At 45.4% G+C, this 18,298-nt stretch overlaps 1 protein-coding gene across 4 annotated transcripts in view; it reads right to left on the bottom strand.

Annotated features, from left to right (window-relative positions):
• LOC135385724 (mucin-2-like) overlaps window positions 1-18,298 on the bottom strand; it is a 289,375-nt gene that overhangs the window by 67,331 nt on the left and 203,746 nt on the right. The window contains exon 1 of one of the 4 annotated variants that reach the window (XM_064615203.1): window positions 10,427-10,816. The exons of the other annotated variants lie outside the window; for them this stretch is intronic. Within the exon in view, the coding sequence (XP_064471273.1) occupies window positions 10,427-10,511 (85 nt within the window). The 5' untranslated portion in view covers window positions 10,512-10,816. Of the gene's footprint in view, window positions 1-10,426; window positions 10,817-18,298 lie in introns of those variants that run through there. 4 annotated transcript variants of the gene reach the window in all.

The following is an 18,298-nucleotide window of genomic DNA, read 5'->3' as shown; positions in this document are numbered from 1 at the left end:
ACGATCAAATGGCGAGCTCAGTCCGATAACAATGCTGTTCGAGAGCGAGCCTTGGAAGACGGTCAAGTTACACTCGCAGGTGCTGAACAGTATCCTCTTCGCGGAACCCCGGGTGAGAAACACTGCCTTAGAACATTTGAGCGATGACGAACAAAACGATGAAACTGCATGCCTCATCGGCGCAAAATAAATCAGGTTCAACCCAGATAGCGTGTCCAGCATTCTCTTTTCAGAGTTTCCCGTTTCACAAAGTGCTCGAATCTTCCCCTCCCCATGCATTTTCTATGATGGCCCTGTCGGAGTGTTCTCTCTTTTCATTTCAACGACGACTTTCGTGCGAGAATTACCTCATTTGATATGCGCACGTTAGGACGGACCGTTTCGTCGTGCATAACTGTGTAACAGACACTCCGAACAGCATAATTTCTTGTACGCTCTCACATTAGTACAGTTACCAATGTGCAAAAACGGGGTAGATGGTATAGCATGATGTACTTGAAGCAGCCCGAGAACGAAGACACAAAGAGACAGCGGTGTCGTTAGCGTTTTCATTCTCGGGCTGCTTCAAGTACATCGGCACGGTTACTTCTGGCGTGAGATGTGTGTCAGTGTAGCTACAGTGTTCTGTGTAGTCGACACCCTCTTGTTGCAAATTACTGTTTATCAGAAACATTCCCCGAAGCCGCACAAAACAGGACCTAGTAATCTGGCTGCAGACTTGCTATACGTGGGAAGTATGGCGGAACGCGTGGTGTTCAGCACCCAGTAGAGAGTATATACGCCGTTTTTATATTTTAAATAATGCATCTGAAATAATCGCTCATATGCTATGACATAAATTGGAGTCATTTGAGGCGCTCTGTGCCATGCGAGTGACCCGCCGCTGCGTGGATTGCGATCGTGATTGGTTGAAAGGGCGAATCACATACAGGGTACATTTAAATCATCTAATACCCTAGTCAGACGGCAAAATGAACTTTTACGGTGGTTCCGTTTACGGCGTTAAGTTTGCCGTCTGACTAGGGTATAAATATAAGGTAGGGTACTGCTCCTGGGCGACGAAGCACGCCATTTACAATAGTCATCGGTTATCTGTTACTGTTGATCTACATATTTTGCAGAAACATTACGCTCTATGTTGCGTGTTTCACCTCGCCCGTCAGTCAGTCTTGCTCGTGACTTGCCTGACATCAATTCACTAATTACCCTTCGCGAGAGCAGGTGTATACGCTTAGTATATAAAGTTAAAGTATTGGACAAACATCTCCATATTTGTCTTCGTATTGAATAACCGTTACAAACTGCGGAGTTACTCAAAAAACAACTTCAGTCAAACTGAAGTAGAGAGGTCACTATGTGATCTTCGAAGAAATAACATGAAACAGCAGTTTTCATAGTCACGACATTTTTTCCCCTAGCTGTTCGTTATATTCTTTCGTCAATGCAGACCTGTCGTCCTTTGCTATGCACATGCATATCTTCACGATGCGATTCTTTTTTTTTTTTTCTTTGAGGGGGGGGGGGAGGGGTCTGTTTATGGGAGAATTTGTCGTGTGACGAATTCAATCCCTCCCTATTGTTTTTTCGACAACATCAACATGAACGATGCGGTATCTCACATTCCGTGGTGAAGTCCCCAGAAAACCAACGCCCTGCTCCTCAAAGTTCTTTTTTCTATTTTTGTTTTCCTACTAAACTTACGTAGTCCTTTAGGACTACTAACTTTTCTGGACAATGTAGAAGTTCGGTCCTCACTGTGGAGTCCATCATTATATTTTCACGGAATTTACACCGAGCGATGAAACAGTCCAATCATAATCAAAATAAAGTTGTTGATGCATGTGGTATCTCACATCCATATCTGGAAAGGATTGAGTTCTAGGTTCTTAATCTTGTCATTTTGTGTTCAAAATGTTTTCTGTCACTTGCTCTTTGAATAAAGTTAAAATCAATACATTAAGTCCGCTTTTGTGTGCACATATAGTGCCTGTCTATACACTCCATCAGGATCTGTCTTTCTGGATGAGGCCATGCGCGGGGCTCAACAATGCGTCTCAGGCGCTTTCCTTTCAATTTGCAGGAACGACATTGAATTCGGATCTGTCTACGTAATCCTCTACGAATTCGAAAACAAAGAACATTAAAAACAACAGGAAAAAGTACATTGCTTTCGCTCGCAGACAACTTTTTCTCCTCATGCATTTAGATAGGCTCCCTTAGGCCCTCGAAATTAAACACCGAGAGAAAAAAAGAAAAGAAATGGGGACCGTGCAGTCGTTGAGTAAACAGAATGCAGGATTTCGGCCGCATTACTGTTCGGGCATCCTTCATCTGCGTTGAAGGGCTTTTGTCACTTGTAGTTTGTGAAATCGTAAAGCATTCATCCAAGGAGAATTCGCTCGGCTTCACATAACGGCGCGTGACGGATTTTGAAGAACTGCGCTGTCCTTTTCACCACCCTCGGGACACGAAGAACGTAGAGGAATAAGGGAGACGGGGTCGGGGTGTTGCTTGTTTTAGAAAGTGACTGAATGCTCAAAATAAGATTGGATGGAGCGAAACAAGCAATGTTTATGACAAATATGTGCAATATGTGTTGCAGCATTTCATGCATATCGTTGATAGACATGTCCGAAGAAAAGTTTCCCGGGCTGGACGCCAGTTACTTCACCTTTGTCAGGTTGTGTTCATTTATTCAACTCGCGCGAACCTTGCGTCGGAGTCCAGCGACTCGCACCGCACCTCTAGTGTTGAATAATCGAATTTTAGAACGGCAGTCACTGCCAGGACGTTGACGTCACGAGAGCCGCATCAGGGATTTTCACCCATCAAGAGGCGACTCTCTTGGCTGTCGAGTTGCTCGAGTCCAATAAATGAACGCAACCATGTATTTCGTCAAGGCGTATCTGCTTTATAAAAAGAAAGGAGCGAGCTGCATCTCAGTTTGTCTAAGGAGCAGGACGCGTCTCCGCTGCACGCCTGAGATATAACAGCTCTTGAATAGAAATACGAAGTAAGCTGCAATGAGTATAGGGGAACAACACGCTAGGGTGTTGGTCTTGATGCTGAATATGTGTGATAAGAGTGGTGACGTCTTTGGCGATACATATTATTGTGTTACAAGCGAATGTCATCCGCTTATTCTATACAGGGTGGACAATGCCTCCGAACGGAATCAGTCATCAGGAATACCAGATCTGTGAAAAACATTTACACGATAAATAGAGAGAAGAAAATTTAGTATTCTTAAATGGCAATGTAGGCTTCAATGGTGCTGAAATATTTTCGAGTACCTGTGTGTCTGTGAGCGAGTACTGTAAACGTATTTATATTCGGGATGCATTAATTTTCGCGGATTTCGCGATGACGATGCAGTCGCGAAAAATTGTGCTCGCAAATAAAGTGGCACTGATTTCGAAATAGTACGGAATCTCATGATGTGTGAGCCGGAGCCAGCCCTGCTTCGATGTAAGAGCGAGTCTATCTTCGCGCTTATATGCAAATGCCGCCAATCGCTCACTCTAGAGCTCGCGAACGTGTTGGAAAACGGACAATTTAAAATCGTCCACGCGACAAAAAAGAGTGTTCACAGCATCTGTGGTATTAAACAAAACAACTACATTAAAAAAAAAAAAAAAAGACTGGCACACTAAAAACAGCGCTTCACCTCAGGCTCTGCGCGAAACTGTACACTCCTAGCCAACGCGTATCGCTCTCTTTAGCCAGTCATAATCACGGATGGCATCGTTCACTCCCATGATTTGTTGAAAACGGGAGGCGTACGCCTTTTCGTGACACTTACGCAGTTACGTGAATTACCACAAAAAGTCGTACGCTCCGTGCTTTCCAAAAGAAAGAGTTTTAGTATATCGGTACGGTATCGCCTTTGCGTACGTAAGGGGCGACGTGGTGGTTCTCCGCAATGCGCAAAGCTCTCTTTATGTAATGCGCGTGCGCAGAACCATCAACGCTATCTCTTACGTACGGAAAGGCTAGAGCGTACGATGCACTAAAACTCACTAATAATCAGGAGTCATAACGGTGTCATTCCGTGCACTGGTTGGCCTTATGTGGTTCTTTTTTGAGCAGTGATGGGCAAAGTACCTCAAAATTGTACTTAAAGTACAGTACCAAGTACCTGGCATCATTAGTAATTCAAGTACAGTACAAAGTACCCTATTGCGAATGTACTTCAAGTAAAGTACGAAGTATACTAGGCAAAGTACTTTAAGTACCCATCAAGTACACTGGCAATTTAATTTGTATCACTTTGCATTTCACTGCTTGGTAGCTGTGTCTTGCTTTTTTAGCAAAACTGTAGTCATCAATCCTTGCAGTGCCATGAAGCTATAAGCCCTTCAAGAATGCTCATCCGTGAATATGAACTGAACCAGATAGTAACATAATTTGCAGTTACGTGTACAGAGGAAATCAGCTGTGCTGTGATTGTGCAAAATATAGTATTATACACGGAGTCTGATCCAGGATCACGCGCATACAGTGGGGTGTTCCGGTACTAATCTTCGGGTATAACGTGCAAGGAAAGTCGAGGGGAAAAGGAGCACAAGCCTACAGATATTACAGATTCTTGAGCATTCCTTGCTGCTTTCTGAAATACAACGTGTTTCAAAAAGAATATGAAAAAAAAAAAGAATGAAGCACAATGTAAACCTTCATTTTTTATATGACAGTGATCTGCAGCACTGTAATCCATGTGACCAATTAAGAAGCGTAAAATGTAAAAATGAAAAATGAAAGCATGTGTGTCTTTCAGACTGTTACTTTACTTCATCATGTAATCCAATCGCACATTGTAATATAGAATGATTATCAATTGCCAATGAAGGAAACAAAATGAAGGAAATGAAGGGAGAACTGAAATTACAAGACCAAGCCATCGTGCTGTCGCTTGCAGCGTCATAATGTGTGCGTGTTATTCCATTTATTTAACATAAACATAGAAGCACTAGATCTTTGTCAACACTTCAAGCCTCTCAACAATGGATTTTGTCCTTCAAATATGCTCTTTAAAAGCACAAACAAGGTTTTTGGTACTTTTTTGGTGATTTTTATCCAAGTTGGTGTACTTGCGTACTTGATGGGAAAGTACTGTACTGTACTTTAAGTACAGTACAAAGTACGCGATTTCAAATGTAGTTACAGTAAATGTAAGCACACGGCGACGTCCACTATGAAACGGTGTATAACACCTTTTTCTCGTGGACGCCGCCATATTGAAAGCGCAGCGCGGTCTAGCGCACGTTGAAAATTGTTGACCGCACAAGCTACAGAGAAGGAAGGCACACAGGTCGTGTGCTTCCACCCTGGTATCGCTTTCCTCCTCTCCGGCTTGTGCTAGGTGCAAAAGTGCTGGGTGTGAGGCTGGCTGGAAAACGGTGTATATCGAAATTGTCATAAAAAGGCGTACGACTCCCATTCTCAATAAATGAGGAACGACTCATAATAAGAAGGAAACTCATAATAATAATAATAAGAAAGAAAATCATGTTATTCTGTTCTGAGCGCGTGTACATTGCTTCCTCTACCTCTACTTCCAAGATGAAACTGTTGGAAGGAGAACTACACCGCATAGCACGCATAGAAGTGGAAAGAAACTTCGCTTTAAAAAAAGTCTTATGCGATTCTAGGCTCAGCTCGCCGCTTATAATATGATACGATTTTCTTGCGCTGGCTTTTCCAGGCGTTGACGTCTACGAATACAATGATAAGGCGAGTGTGTAGCCTTATTTTCTCATTCTTTGTAAATGCAATACATTCAGCATGTATTCTGAAGCTCGCATCTTTATATATTCGCAGATATTGTCACATATAGGAGCGACGACGCGAGAGCGAGAACGTCCCTGCCAATAAACGACTACGGCCATTCTCTCTCGTATTAATACTACATCGAAACATACCGACGACTGGTATCGACAAAAACGGCGCTAAAAATACAGGCGCCGCGCTTGACGTTCGTGAAGTCTATAGGAATATCACCTGCTGCGCAATTAACAGCTGCCGACGATTTTTAGGTTCCCCACGGTTAATCGCTCAGGATAGGGGGCAGTGACATGTCTCCGCGAAACGCTGCAACATTGAAACACAAATGGAGGTTCCATCAGCTAATGAAAATCGATTGCGTAGATCCCACGAGAGGGTCGTTATCTCGGGCTCTTCGAGCTGCATTACGAGCGTCCATTTGCGTTCGAAATATGTCGCCGTAGGCCTTAGCGTCGTGAATTATACTGAATAGTCGTAGTGCATTACCTGAATGCTCGTGGCGCTTTTCAAATCATGAGCCTTGGAGATGAAACCTAATAGTTTCGTCTCGCCATTAGCGTGCAAGTAGCCGACGAGAATATCACGTTGAGGAAACATTTCCATGAACATAACCGTCCGCATCAGTATAGGACCACTGAGCATTGAGACACGGAAGCGTACACTCCTAAACCACAACTTCACCTCATAACACACTCCTTTTGTCAAACCAACCATCATCCCGAACGACATCATGCTCTCCAATGATTCGTTAAAAGTGCAAGGCGTACACCTTTTTGTGATACTTATGTGGTTGCGTTACTTGTCACAAAAAGGCGTACGTGCCGTGCTTTTCCCAAATCACATGTGATAGCGACATGATTCTGTGTGACAAATACACTAGTTTACACTATGGAGCCTATGAGATTAGACTTTCGGCAATTACCTTCTGCAAACTTTTGCCACCATTAAGGAAGGCTTTGAACAATTTTTAATAGCGGGAAATTTATTTTTCCAATTAAACTTCGAAAATTGCAAAGCGAACCTCACTTTTTTTTTTACAGAAATATGAAGTCCTCAACGGATAACCGCAGCCCCAACAAAAACTATGCACAGTATCGCAACAGCCCCGCCTGCTCGATTGTCGCAAAGAGCACACGGGAAATGCGGGGAGAGGGGGAAGTGTTCCCGCCTCTTGTTTTACCTTACTTTCCCCCGCTTTGACCTTGATGCTGGTGACAACCGTCTTATCAAAAAGAAGGAGAAAGGCGAGGACACTTCCTCCTCTAGACGCACATTTGGCGCGCGCTTCTTTGCGAAAATCAAGCTGCGGGGCTAAAGCGTAGTTTTTAGTAATTTTTTCCCGACTATTTCTGTTGCGATACTGTGCATAGTTTTTGTTGTGTCTGCGGTTATCCGTGGAGGACTTCATATTTCTGTTAAAAAAAGTAAGGTTCGCTTGGCAATTTTCAAATTTCAATTAACAAAAATAAATTCCCCTCTATTGAAAATTGTCCTTTCTCTCCCCCTTCCCACAAGCACCTCTATTTACTCAAATGAAAATTGTCCAAAGCCTTCCTAAATGGTGGCAAAAGTTTCCAGTGGGTAACTGCCGGAAGTCCCACAATCCTCCGGCGAGTACGTCGCTAGTTAGATTTTTTTTTTATCACTTTAGGTGAAACACCCTGTATGTTGACAGCGTACACTCTTAGAAATGAACTTCACCGCATATTACGCTCCTAGCCAAGCATCGTTATCGATATCGGTATCTGCCTTGATTTGTTGAAAATGGGAGACATACGCCTCCCGTTTTCAACAAATCAGGGCAGATAACGACGTCATTCGGGGTAATGGTTGGCTAGGAGCGTGTTATGCGGTGAAGTTCATTTTTGAGAGTGTAGTTTAACAGCTTGTTGCTTGTAAACTCAGTGCAACAAGATACAATTTTGACAGAGAACGCTTAATATTTTTAAATTGCTAGCAAAATTGAGGTAAAACGGCTCGGAGCGACGTCTGGTGGGAAACAATCCCCAATTCGTCAAGGAACAGTGATCTATGTTCCCGACAGATTTGCTGCTCCCGATGGCTACGCAGCCGACACGTAAAGCCAACTTCTTTCGTTTTAGTCTAGTTTCGCTTTAGACCCACTGTTGACCGCATGCAATGTAGGTTTGCCGCCGTACTTGACGAGCAATGCGCAGCTGGTGACCAGTTCGACACAGTGTTGCACGTAATTCTCAGTTTTAATTTAAAAAATATATATACGGGCGCAATTGTGACAAAAATTGTGACCTGAGAGTACTGAGGGCTCAGGCGATCCAATAGAAAAATCCTGTGAGATTAATCACACCTCAACTGCTGTCGGAGTGAATCGGTACACGTGCCACTGCTTTCAGCACATATGTTTCCAACACATCGTTTCTATGAACTAGCCCATCAGGTGACTTGCAAAACGGTTTGTGGTAAACCCTTATATTAACGTCGGATTGCGTGCAGCTTTTAAACGAGACGGTCGACCGAGCATTATGTTTCACTTTGTATAATTCCCTCGTAAAAAATTGCGGTACGTATGTGAACTTTTTTGTTCGCCAAGCCGTTATCAAGAACATGCAACGGCCTTTACGGTGCAGATGTGGTCGTCCACATCATTATGAACTTCCTAACACTTCTAAATGTAGACTGCAAGAAATGAGTTCCCCAACTACGCAAACTTTTGTTTCTCCCTGCATGCATAGGTTGTAGGTTCCGAAAGTATCTCTGTTGGTATACAGCCGAATCAAAATTAGCTACGCGTTCCCGCTTCGTAACTTTGTTGGATGAATGAGCACATTTCCCTGCGGGCAGAACGTAATGGGTATATGTTCATCAGACGAGCACTCTAGAGGTCGGTATACCATCCCTTTGGCTACACAACACCATTTGTTGGCATTCAAACGACAACAATAAGTACATGCATGACGATGGGATGAGGTATTTCACCGCAGGAATTACGATGCCCTACCTTAGGGCATGTGGGTTAGCATGTGAGTAGAATGGGAACAAAGGCATGGGAAGCCATTTGACCAGCTGCATTTCTAGCCGAATTTGACGCAGAACCTTCATTCGCTAATGGCATATACATAATGCGAAGCTTCGGCACTTTTAGCGAATATGGCTTTAGGAGCAATCGCTAAATAAAAAAATAAAAAAATGCAGAGAAGGTACAATGGAAACGTGCGGATTTCGTCGACGTACGAGTGCTGTGATTAGATATGAGTGTATCCTCCAGATCCTTATGCTATGATTCCTTCGACGTTTATGGGTCTTCGTGCGGATATGTTATACATGTAGTATAGTAAAGCTGGTCTATAGACACACGAAACTCCAGGGCAGTCTCTGCTTTCGTCGTCGTATTTCCTTACTAAGAGGTGTTTTGCATTTGCCACCCCAGGATTAGAGACAGTCGATATTTAGGCCTCGAAGTTGCGTCTTCATTTCACCAGGGCAGCTTTGTTGTAATATGCCACGCGCTACGTTAATAATACGAGTAATAATAATTGGAAGTAGATTTACACGTAAGGTGAGTCCGTCCACAATTGTGTGGCTACATGCTGCACGTGCCGCAGGGTCGGACTGCGGATAATTTCAACCAAATTTGTTCTTTTGTTGGCTCTTTTGACGTGCGCCGGAAATCTCCGACGCACGGGGCGGGAAGCAATGTTTACCTCCCCCACATTGCTACCCACGCACTACGTTTGAAAAGTGCCTACAGGAAAAAAGTCCATTTTTGGGAGCCTGTTTTAATTTCTACAAGTTGGAACTTCCAATTCATTCACCTCTGTTGCTCTGGTACCGAAATATGAAACTGCCGTTGTGACATAGTGTCACTGCTGTGTGAAAACATGTATCACTCAGTCCTCATTATCTTTGACTGTTTTTAAATAAATGGTATACTGAAATCCCTCTCCCCCTTGGGCAAATAGAAGACTGTCATATGGATAGCGTGGTTATCACACTCGTGTGACACTAACCGGAACCCTTAAGTTGTAGTTCAGTTTCGTTTATGTTTCGAGTTCATCGACGCTACATGTCGTCGTTCAGGAGCCTCGGAAACACACAGGTGTGTGCGAACGATCACGAGCTCGCCTGTACTGCAAGGAGGGGTGGCATGCTCTACCATTAAGCCACCAGTTTGATATCCATAAGCCCACGCTATAACGATACACGAAACGGTCTTCAAAGCCGCCTGCTGTTGTAACAGCGAAGCAACGAATTCTCCTTACTTGTTTTACACCAGGGTAAGAGAAGGCTCTCACGTGAAGATTGCTTATAGTCTGGGAGGCAGATTCTTCCTTATTGAACCGGAAATTCGCGATTCTGTATCTAGGTTTGCAATGGTGCTTAAATGGACTATCACATCCGAAAAGGTGTGCATGAGACCGATACGGTAATGTTCGGCATGGTTTCACAGTCTACTTGGCCAAGTTTCTCTTCCGAAAACAGCATATACTTATTGAATCAACGAGCTTTAAAGATTCGCACTCCCTCTGCAGCTAAGCCAGAGTGACGTAAGCCGGGCACACGAATGGGAGCACAGAGCAGGTGATTGTCTCCGAGGTCGTCTGCTTCGCGTTCGTACCGCAACATATTTAGCGAAAAGACCTTGGTAAATACACAGACTTTCGCTTACCAGTGTGAGTGCTAACATGACCATGTTCCGTGGAACACGGTGTTACGCTCCTGGCTGTACAAACACGTACGATGCTAACCAGCATTCCACGAGCCGATCTCAGACCTCTCCGCGACCTGCGGACGCCAAGGTCTCTCTGCCGCTCCCCGATTGGCCTTAATTTGTCCGCGTCAAAGGGCGCTCACTGATTGGCCTTGTCCAAGTGACGTTTGCAGAGAGGAATTCCGACAACGTTGATAAGCAGGCAGAAAACAATTACATATGATGACATGTGGCGCACTCCGCAATACAAAAGCACACCTTGTACCGACCGAAAGTAGGGCCGTAGTATTCAATAGTGACAAAAAGAGGCAAAACACATGTCTGAAGGTGGCACAGTGGGCACCACGACTGCGCACCACGCCTCAGTTTCTTTTTCGTTTCACGCGCTCTGTGCATTCTGTCGTCGTCTTCGTCGCCAATTTTCGTTTTTTGATAAACGTTTTACGCAGACAGATTGTGCCCACTCCATTTTTGTAAAAGAACCTGGTTAGTGGCGCCACTGCTGGTATGTCCTGATTGGTGCTCTGGTTTCCGGTGTCGCGCCAGACGACAGCGACGGAAATCTGGCAGAGTCGGTCGCTGGCGACGTCGCCGAGGTGACACGGCGCATTCCATTGGTAGAGCTGGGTCAAATTTTTGCCCCGTGAAGGGAAAAAACTGTTCCATTGGCAGAAGCCTCTCAGACGTCGAGTGTTTCATTGGCGGAGAAAGGGCAAAACGTTTGCTCGAAGGAGCAATAGTTTTTGAGCCACGAGACCAAAGCTAACCCGGTAAAGCACGTGCTCACGCGCTATGCGCAGCGCATGCTTCGTATACCTCGAACGATTGCTAGCATTCCATTGACGAAGCAAACCCGTGGGACCCCGCCGGGAGCCTGCACTCACCCCACCCAGCGCCGGGCAAAATCTGCTCTCCCAATGGAATACGCCAAAAGAGAGCGGCGTCGCTGGCCCGTCGCGCGACGCGAAAATCGCGCTAGTTGTCGCTCCATGTGGTTTAGCCTTAATTCGCGTCGGATTTTCGTCGTCATTGTCGGTGATGAACGAGGAGTAGAATGACACTGTAGTTTCGGAACCGACTGCGACGGGTGCGGTAGTCCTTTTAACGTGAATAATCCTAGCGATGAAAATAACACGCTCATGTATAGGAATGGACCTGCTCCCGCACAATCAAATGGGCTACTGTAGGTTTCGCAGGAGGAGGTTCTACGATGCACCTTGTTCAAAACACAGTGGACTGAGTGCACAGCACGAGGTGTGATATCACGAAGTGATGTGTTGATTCCTTCGGCATGCCATAGTTTCGGTGGTACGGGAACTATATTCGATACCATTTGGGCACTTTTTAGCGCGTCATCAAGTTGACCACACTCTCTTCTACGACGTCTTCAACTTACCCAAGGTGCGGGTTAAGGTGTGGGAGAATATGTCAGGAAAATATGTACTCCGATGTTTTTGGACGGTGCGCAATACATACTTTGTTTATCGTCACTACGAGCTATGGTCAAGGTTTTCGGAACCTGTTAGCAAGTACATTGTAAAGTTTGAAGGATCCACCGAAATAGCTGAACTGTCTTCAACTTCGATTTTTTTACCCTATAGAGGGTACAAAAAGGAAGTGCTGAATATTGAATAAATTGCACCGTAATACGAACCACATTCGTGAAGTATTTCTGCACCACTGGTATTTACCGAAAAAAAATTGCGCAGTTTTCATCTCTGGTATTGCGAATTTGCTCACCTCGGAGCCCTCAAAATACCTGCACGAAAACTAAGCTATGCTTGTCTCCACATTCACACTTTCGATCTTCTCCCTCTAAACTCATACTTTTCTATTCTTTCCACCTAGAGACCTGAAGTCTGCGTGTAACGGGAGCTATTGCGAGCACTTTTCAGGGTGGTACGTCGTGGACAGGAAGTAGTACGCTACGCGTAAGCCCAATGCATAGTTAAACATATCGAGTTACATTACTTCGATATATCCAGTTCTGAAACACACACAGATACACTCGTTTACGCACTATCACTGCTGACGCCTTTTAGTGCTCCATAGGGACGCTATATTCATGCAGCTCAACGTGCGCGAGCGAATGCCAGGGAATCGCACGCAAAAGAATAGAAGCCCCGCATGTGCTTTGATTGAGTGCGGTGTGTCTACGTCACCATGGGAACCTTAACGATGCAGGTTGGATGCTCAAAACATGTTCCTATGCAAGCAGATATAGACCTATGTAAGAGCTCGAACAGCAGCTCCTGCAGACATGCACGCGTCGATGGAGTTTCCTCGGCAGTATAGTTAGTATAGTGTTCATAGCTATATGCTCGCAGTAATACTCAACTGTCTAAGTTGACAAGAGGGCACAAGATTGATTGATAAGATGGTGGGTTGAGTGGTATGAGGAGGAAGTAAAATCAGCAATTTTTGCGCTTTTAGTGCCCTTTTAAGCACGAGGCGTTGACGGAAAAATTGAGGGGTAATGGGTGGTGGTGGTGCCACACTCTTAAAAGTGAGCTTCACCGCATAGCACGCTCCTAGCTAACCATCTTCTTCTGCTTTGTAGGGGGTAAGAGACGGGCTAGATTTTGAACTTTTCGCTATCTCGTAACGCTTGCTAAACGCTCGTGCTCCCCGGTTGACGGCCAATGCGCGTGACGGAATGAGCGCGCAAATTTGGAAAAATAGCTATAACGATCGCTATGTGCTGATCAAGATTGAGCCCAATGACATCATTCTTTCCCCGGATTTTTTGAAAACGGGAGGCGTACGCCTTTTTGTGATACTTACGCAGTTCATAAGTGTCACAAAAATTGCGGACGCCTCCCGTCTCCAGCAAATCAGGAGGCTTAATCGCTTCATCGTCGTTACGGTCGTTACGAGCTAACGAGTGGCGGAAAATTCAAAAAGATGGGCACCTAACACATTGCGCGTGACGTATACCACGCCCTTCACGTATCGCGCTAAGAGCGCCGTGCACGTGTTTAATCACGTGCCCTTCTCGACGAGTGCCCCACCCCAAGTTAGCTCGTAACGCGTGCAAGCGATTAAGCCCCGAGGGGAGAAAACGATGCCATTAGATATGATGGTTGGCTAGGAGCGTGTTATGCGGTGAAGTTCTGTTTTGAGAGGTTTCTGGGTTTTCATATATTTATAAAAAAAAAAAAAGAAAAAGAAAAGAAAGGACTGCCTTACACTGTTAAATCAGAGGTGGTGGTGGTGGTGAAAGGGCTCGCTGTTAAGTCAGAGGGGGGGGCGGTATGGTGGTGGTGGTGGGTGGTGAAAGGGGGCGTCGTCACGACTATAGCAAAAAAAAAAAAAAAAGAAAGAAAAAGAACGCAAAGCAAAACAAAACACAAAGGAAGGACGGACGGATGGAGGATAGAGGAGATTGAAGGATGGAGATGCGGTGAGGTGCACGAGTTCATCGGGGAGAGTGGAGTATATTAGATGGGTCGATGAGCAAGGCCTGTCTTCAGCAGGAAGAGAATGAGGTTTCCTGCTTTGGCGGAACGTTCGGCAGAAGAACTAGCGGGGTAGAGGATGTCCGCTAGCGAGCCCGTGGAGCGAGGGAGATGGGCTTCGCGCGCAGAATGGTATGCTCGGCAGTCTCGCAGGATGTGTTCGATTGTTAAATCAGAACTTCACCACATAGTAAGCTGCCAGCCAACCACCGTTCCGTGTCCCAGATAGACCCCTCCTCCCATTCTCAACAAATCAAGTAGCGGCAAGCCTGTCTCGACAAACCCCTCTGTTTTAACAGTGTAGGGGGTTCCAGTAGCCGAGAGCTCAGCAAGCAAAGCCATGCCCTGCTGACTGGTTGTTCGTTCCCTTTTGTGTCGAGATTGCCTCGCATCGCGGGTTACCAGCACCCCGGCAAAAAAGGGTGGCTTCCTTGACACAAATCTAGTGTGCAGCAGTCTTTCACTTACGCCCGGTTTCACCAACGCTGGTTAACTTTGAACCGAGATCAAGCGTTGCTAAAACTTAAAGTTAACGCTCAATTCTTTTTTGCAAACGTTACAGTTGGTGACGTGGTGAATGTTTCAGTAACAATAACTCCCTTTAACGAAGATCCAAGTTAAGGGACCGTTGATCTCGGTTCAAGTGTTAACCGGCGTTAGTGAAACCGGGCCTTAGCAATGCTCGAAGCATCTATGTAAGCATCTATGAAGCATCTTTACCACATAACATTCTCCTATAGCCAACCTTCATCCCAAAGATATTGCTCTCGCCTGATTTGTTGAAAATAGAATGGATTTGCCTACACTCTTAAAACAGAGGTGGTGGTGACGGTGGTGTGACGGAGTAGTGCTCAAAGAACTCGTCGTTGTCGGCCTCACAGAGGAGGGCAACTTCACTACTACAGTCACGACTAACGCTCTGGTTGAATGTGCGTCCTGGGGCGACTTCTAAGGGAACTGTGCCGACATATGTCTGACAGCGTCTAAGGAAAACCCAGGAAAAACCCCAGACAGTGAAGCCTTCATTGGGATCGCAATAGTGTATGAACCAAATATTTCGAACCCGCTCCTAGAGTACAAAGGAGCGAAACACTGTCGTGAAGGTGACGGACATACACCTCAGCAACTCACACTACCTGCAGTAACTTGAAAGCACCTAGCGTTACGGAAGAGACATCCACTCCTATCAAACACTGTGTTTTTTACTTGACCTGCCGCAATTCCGCTGTCATTAGAGGAGCCAGCGACATTTTAGCCCGAATGAAACGTCCGGTCCGAGTGTCGCGCATGCGCATTAGTTGTAGGACGCGTGATTTCGCTCAAACGACCACGCTCTCCGTGGGTTCGACCGATTGGCATTAGCATCGCGAAGCAAGATGGCGGCTGTTTGCAGCAAGTCGGAAAGTTGAGTTGTTGAGTTGCAGTGAATGTTACAGTTGGATTGCCATGTACGTTGACTGTTTCGAGCAATGTGCATCATCTGCGGGAAGTTGTTGGATGTAACGACGTGTTGAATTGGGCATTTCATACGCTTCGAAGTCCAATCTTGCCGTGCTGCTTGGGCATTTGCATAACACGGGTACGTACCATTTTCTGCATTTTCAGTCAATATGGGGTGTACACGGGCAATACGGGGAAATCCTGGCAAAACGGGTCCCATATTGGACCCGTATCGCCAATGACCAGCCAATATGGGTCTAATATTGTGTGCTGCTTGGGTATAGTTGTCAGATTGGTCAACCAACCCGCAGAATAATGTTATTCGGGATGGTGGTTGGCCAAGAGCGTGCTATGTAGTGAAATTCTGTTTTTAGCCAACAACCAACAACAGCGAGCTGATCCTGCCATTCCCCCCCCCCTCTGTTTTTAGAGTGCATTTAGGGCACTTTGCACTGTACATCATGTGTCAAAAAAAAAAAAAAAGGGCGTATACCTTTCAATAAATCGGGAGGCAGATCGATATCATTCTGAATGACGCCTAGCTATGGGATGCTGTTATGTTGTGAAGATCTGTTTTAACATTGTGGAGCCACCTCGACATTGGAGTTACTGAACAGGCAGGGCGTTTGAGGGCATTTTGATGTCATTTCATCGATTTCCCAGGTCTGCTCGGAAAATGTCCAGTCACATTGGGTTTGTTTTCTTTTCCCGTTTTCTGCGAGTTATGCTTCCTCTCTATCCTCAATGTGGGCAAGGGAACGAAGATGCCATACAAGTTGCCTTCTTGAAAGGGCAGCTAGTTGGTGAAACGCTAGCAGTAAGATGGGACGCAAGCGAAAGCAGCCTTACGATTATGCCAGGCGATCACGATACATATGTTGTAGTCTAATGTCTACAAGTCCTGTCGCATAACAGTAAACGCTTTTGCAAGACCACTTTTAATTCTTTTCGTGAGTACGTCGTCCCACAGCCGTCGCTTCTTCTCCACTGTTTTCTTTCTTTTTTTTTATTTTTCGTAATCACAAAGGAAATGACGAAAGGCTCCGAATCGGGAAATAAGCAAACGTTCCGAAAACACCCTTCGAATATATATATATATATATATATAAAGAAGATTCCGAGAAGCCGGAACGCTGACTATACAAACAAAAGGAGAATGAAATAAGGAATGAATGAATGAATAAATAAATAAATAGAACACCGAAAGGATTTCCAGTGTTACTGGAAACCAGAGTATAATACTGAAGTATCTGGAGAGAACCGGTTCTATCAGGAATTCCATAAGCATTCGAAGACATCGACGGTGTTGCATAGGGTTTTGAGAAGGGCCCATAACTGCAGCCAGGTTAAATGGCTTGTTGTTGATACTATTCAAGTGAACACGAGGGTGTCCCCTTCTCCACTTCGTAGAGCTCACATTCTGTAACGACGTGCTCAATATTCGATCATTGACGCCCAGTTCAAGAGCTTATATAACAGTAACCGATCCTGTACTTGAATGATGGGGTGGAGACTACAGAGTGGCGAAGTCTGTGCAAGGGGAAGGTACAGTAGCGTGGCAATCGGTCTGGGAGAGGTAGTGACAAATTTGGATCCACTGAATACGTGAAAGACTTGTGCGTGATGTCTCTAAACCACTGCAAAAATACTCCAAAAGCCGGGTAGAATAATGTACAAAACAAAAAGAATAATTCCGGCTCAACATAACAGAGAAGACTGTTTAATACAGACGTTTCGTATCTCATACGGGACACATAATCAGTTCAAGGCAGAACCAGGAGAACCACAAACAAGCTTTGCTCTCTGAGGAGGACAGAGTAAAGCTCTGCACGGGACGACTTTTCCGGGTCTAACCCGGCCCGGGCGCATTGAAAAATGGCCAGGACGGCCCGGGCCTTTCTGTTTTTATGCGGCCCGGGCCGTCCGGGTGACTCGCCGAATAGAGCCCGACCTACCATTACCAGTCGTGATTTACGCGTTTATAGGAGAAGGCAAGGCCACAAACACACAAGAACTGGCGGTTTAACACCGCAGCAGCACGAGACTAAATTAAATCCGGATCGCACGCGTGCAAGCGCGTTATCGGTACACTACAAGATTTCATGGAAGTCGAGGATGTTGCCAATAAACTCCTTCCCCAAATCCCTACCCCTCTCACCAAGCTTTGCGAACGTGATTGTGAAAGATGTGAGGAGTCATGCAGGAGCCACGTGAAGTGGCTTTGAGAAGGTTCTATGACGAGAGGGTTAAATCACACGCAAAATGCAGTGTCCTTTGCTTGTGCTTCCGAATATATGCACAGGAATATAGCAAGCATGTGATGATATGAACTAATAGTCCTGCATTGTGTGGAGTTAGATGCGTGACCCGGCCGAGCCAGCCCGCGGTGCTGGCGTATTTTGTCGGCTCGGGCTCGGCCCGACCCTTAGCGGACAGCTTAAGAATCTCGACCCGGCCCGGGCCGTATAGGGCTCTAGGTCAGAGCACATGCACATCGGAGTACACTATTACAACACTGCTTCAGAACCAGTGGCGCGAGGACCAGGAGCAGATACAGACAGAATTATTATGCTATGTAGAGGTAGACCACTTCCATTGTAATGCGTTTGATATAAGAAACATGGGACAAGAGCACCACACAAATTCCGGGATATCAAATTTTCTCGCAAATTTCATGCAAGTATTTCAGAAAATATTTCACGAATATTTCAAGTATTTCACGAGTACCAGCAAAGCCAAATCGTAGTATTAGCGAACAATATCAAACCTTATTTGGAAACTCGCAGGGTAATAGCAACGGAATGTAATACAAACGCGCGCAATTATAAACAAGTAACTTGTTGCATAATGTAAAAACCCCGAGACTAGGGAGCACGAAGGGACAGACACAAGACGAAAGAGACTTCGTGTTCGTTGAGACTTCGTGTTGTGT

The sequence above is a fragment of the Ornithodoros turicata genome, chromosome 2 (genome assembly GCF_037126465.1).
Source record: "Ornithodoros turicata isolate Travis chromosome 2, ASM3712646v1, whole genome shotgun sequence".
Taxonomy (NCBI): Eukaryota; Metazoa; Arthropoda; class Arachnida; order Ixodida; family Argasidae; genus Ornithodoros; species Ornithodoros turicata.
The sequence above is the reverse complement of the archived record's forward strand: the minus strand, read 5'-3'. Positions and strand labels throughout refer to the sequence as shown.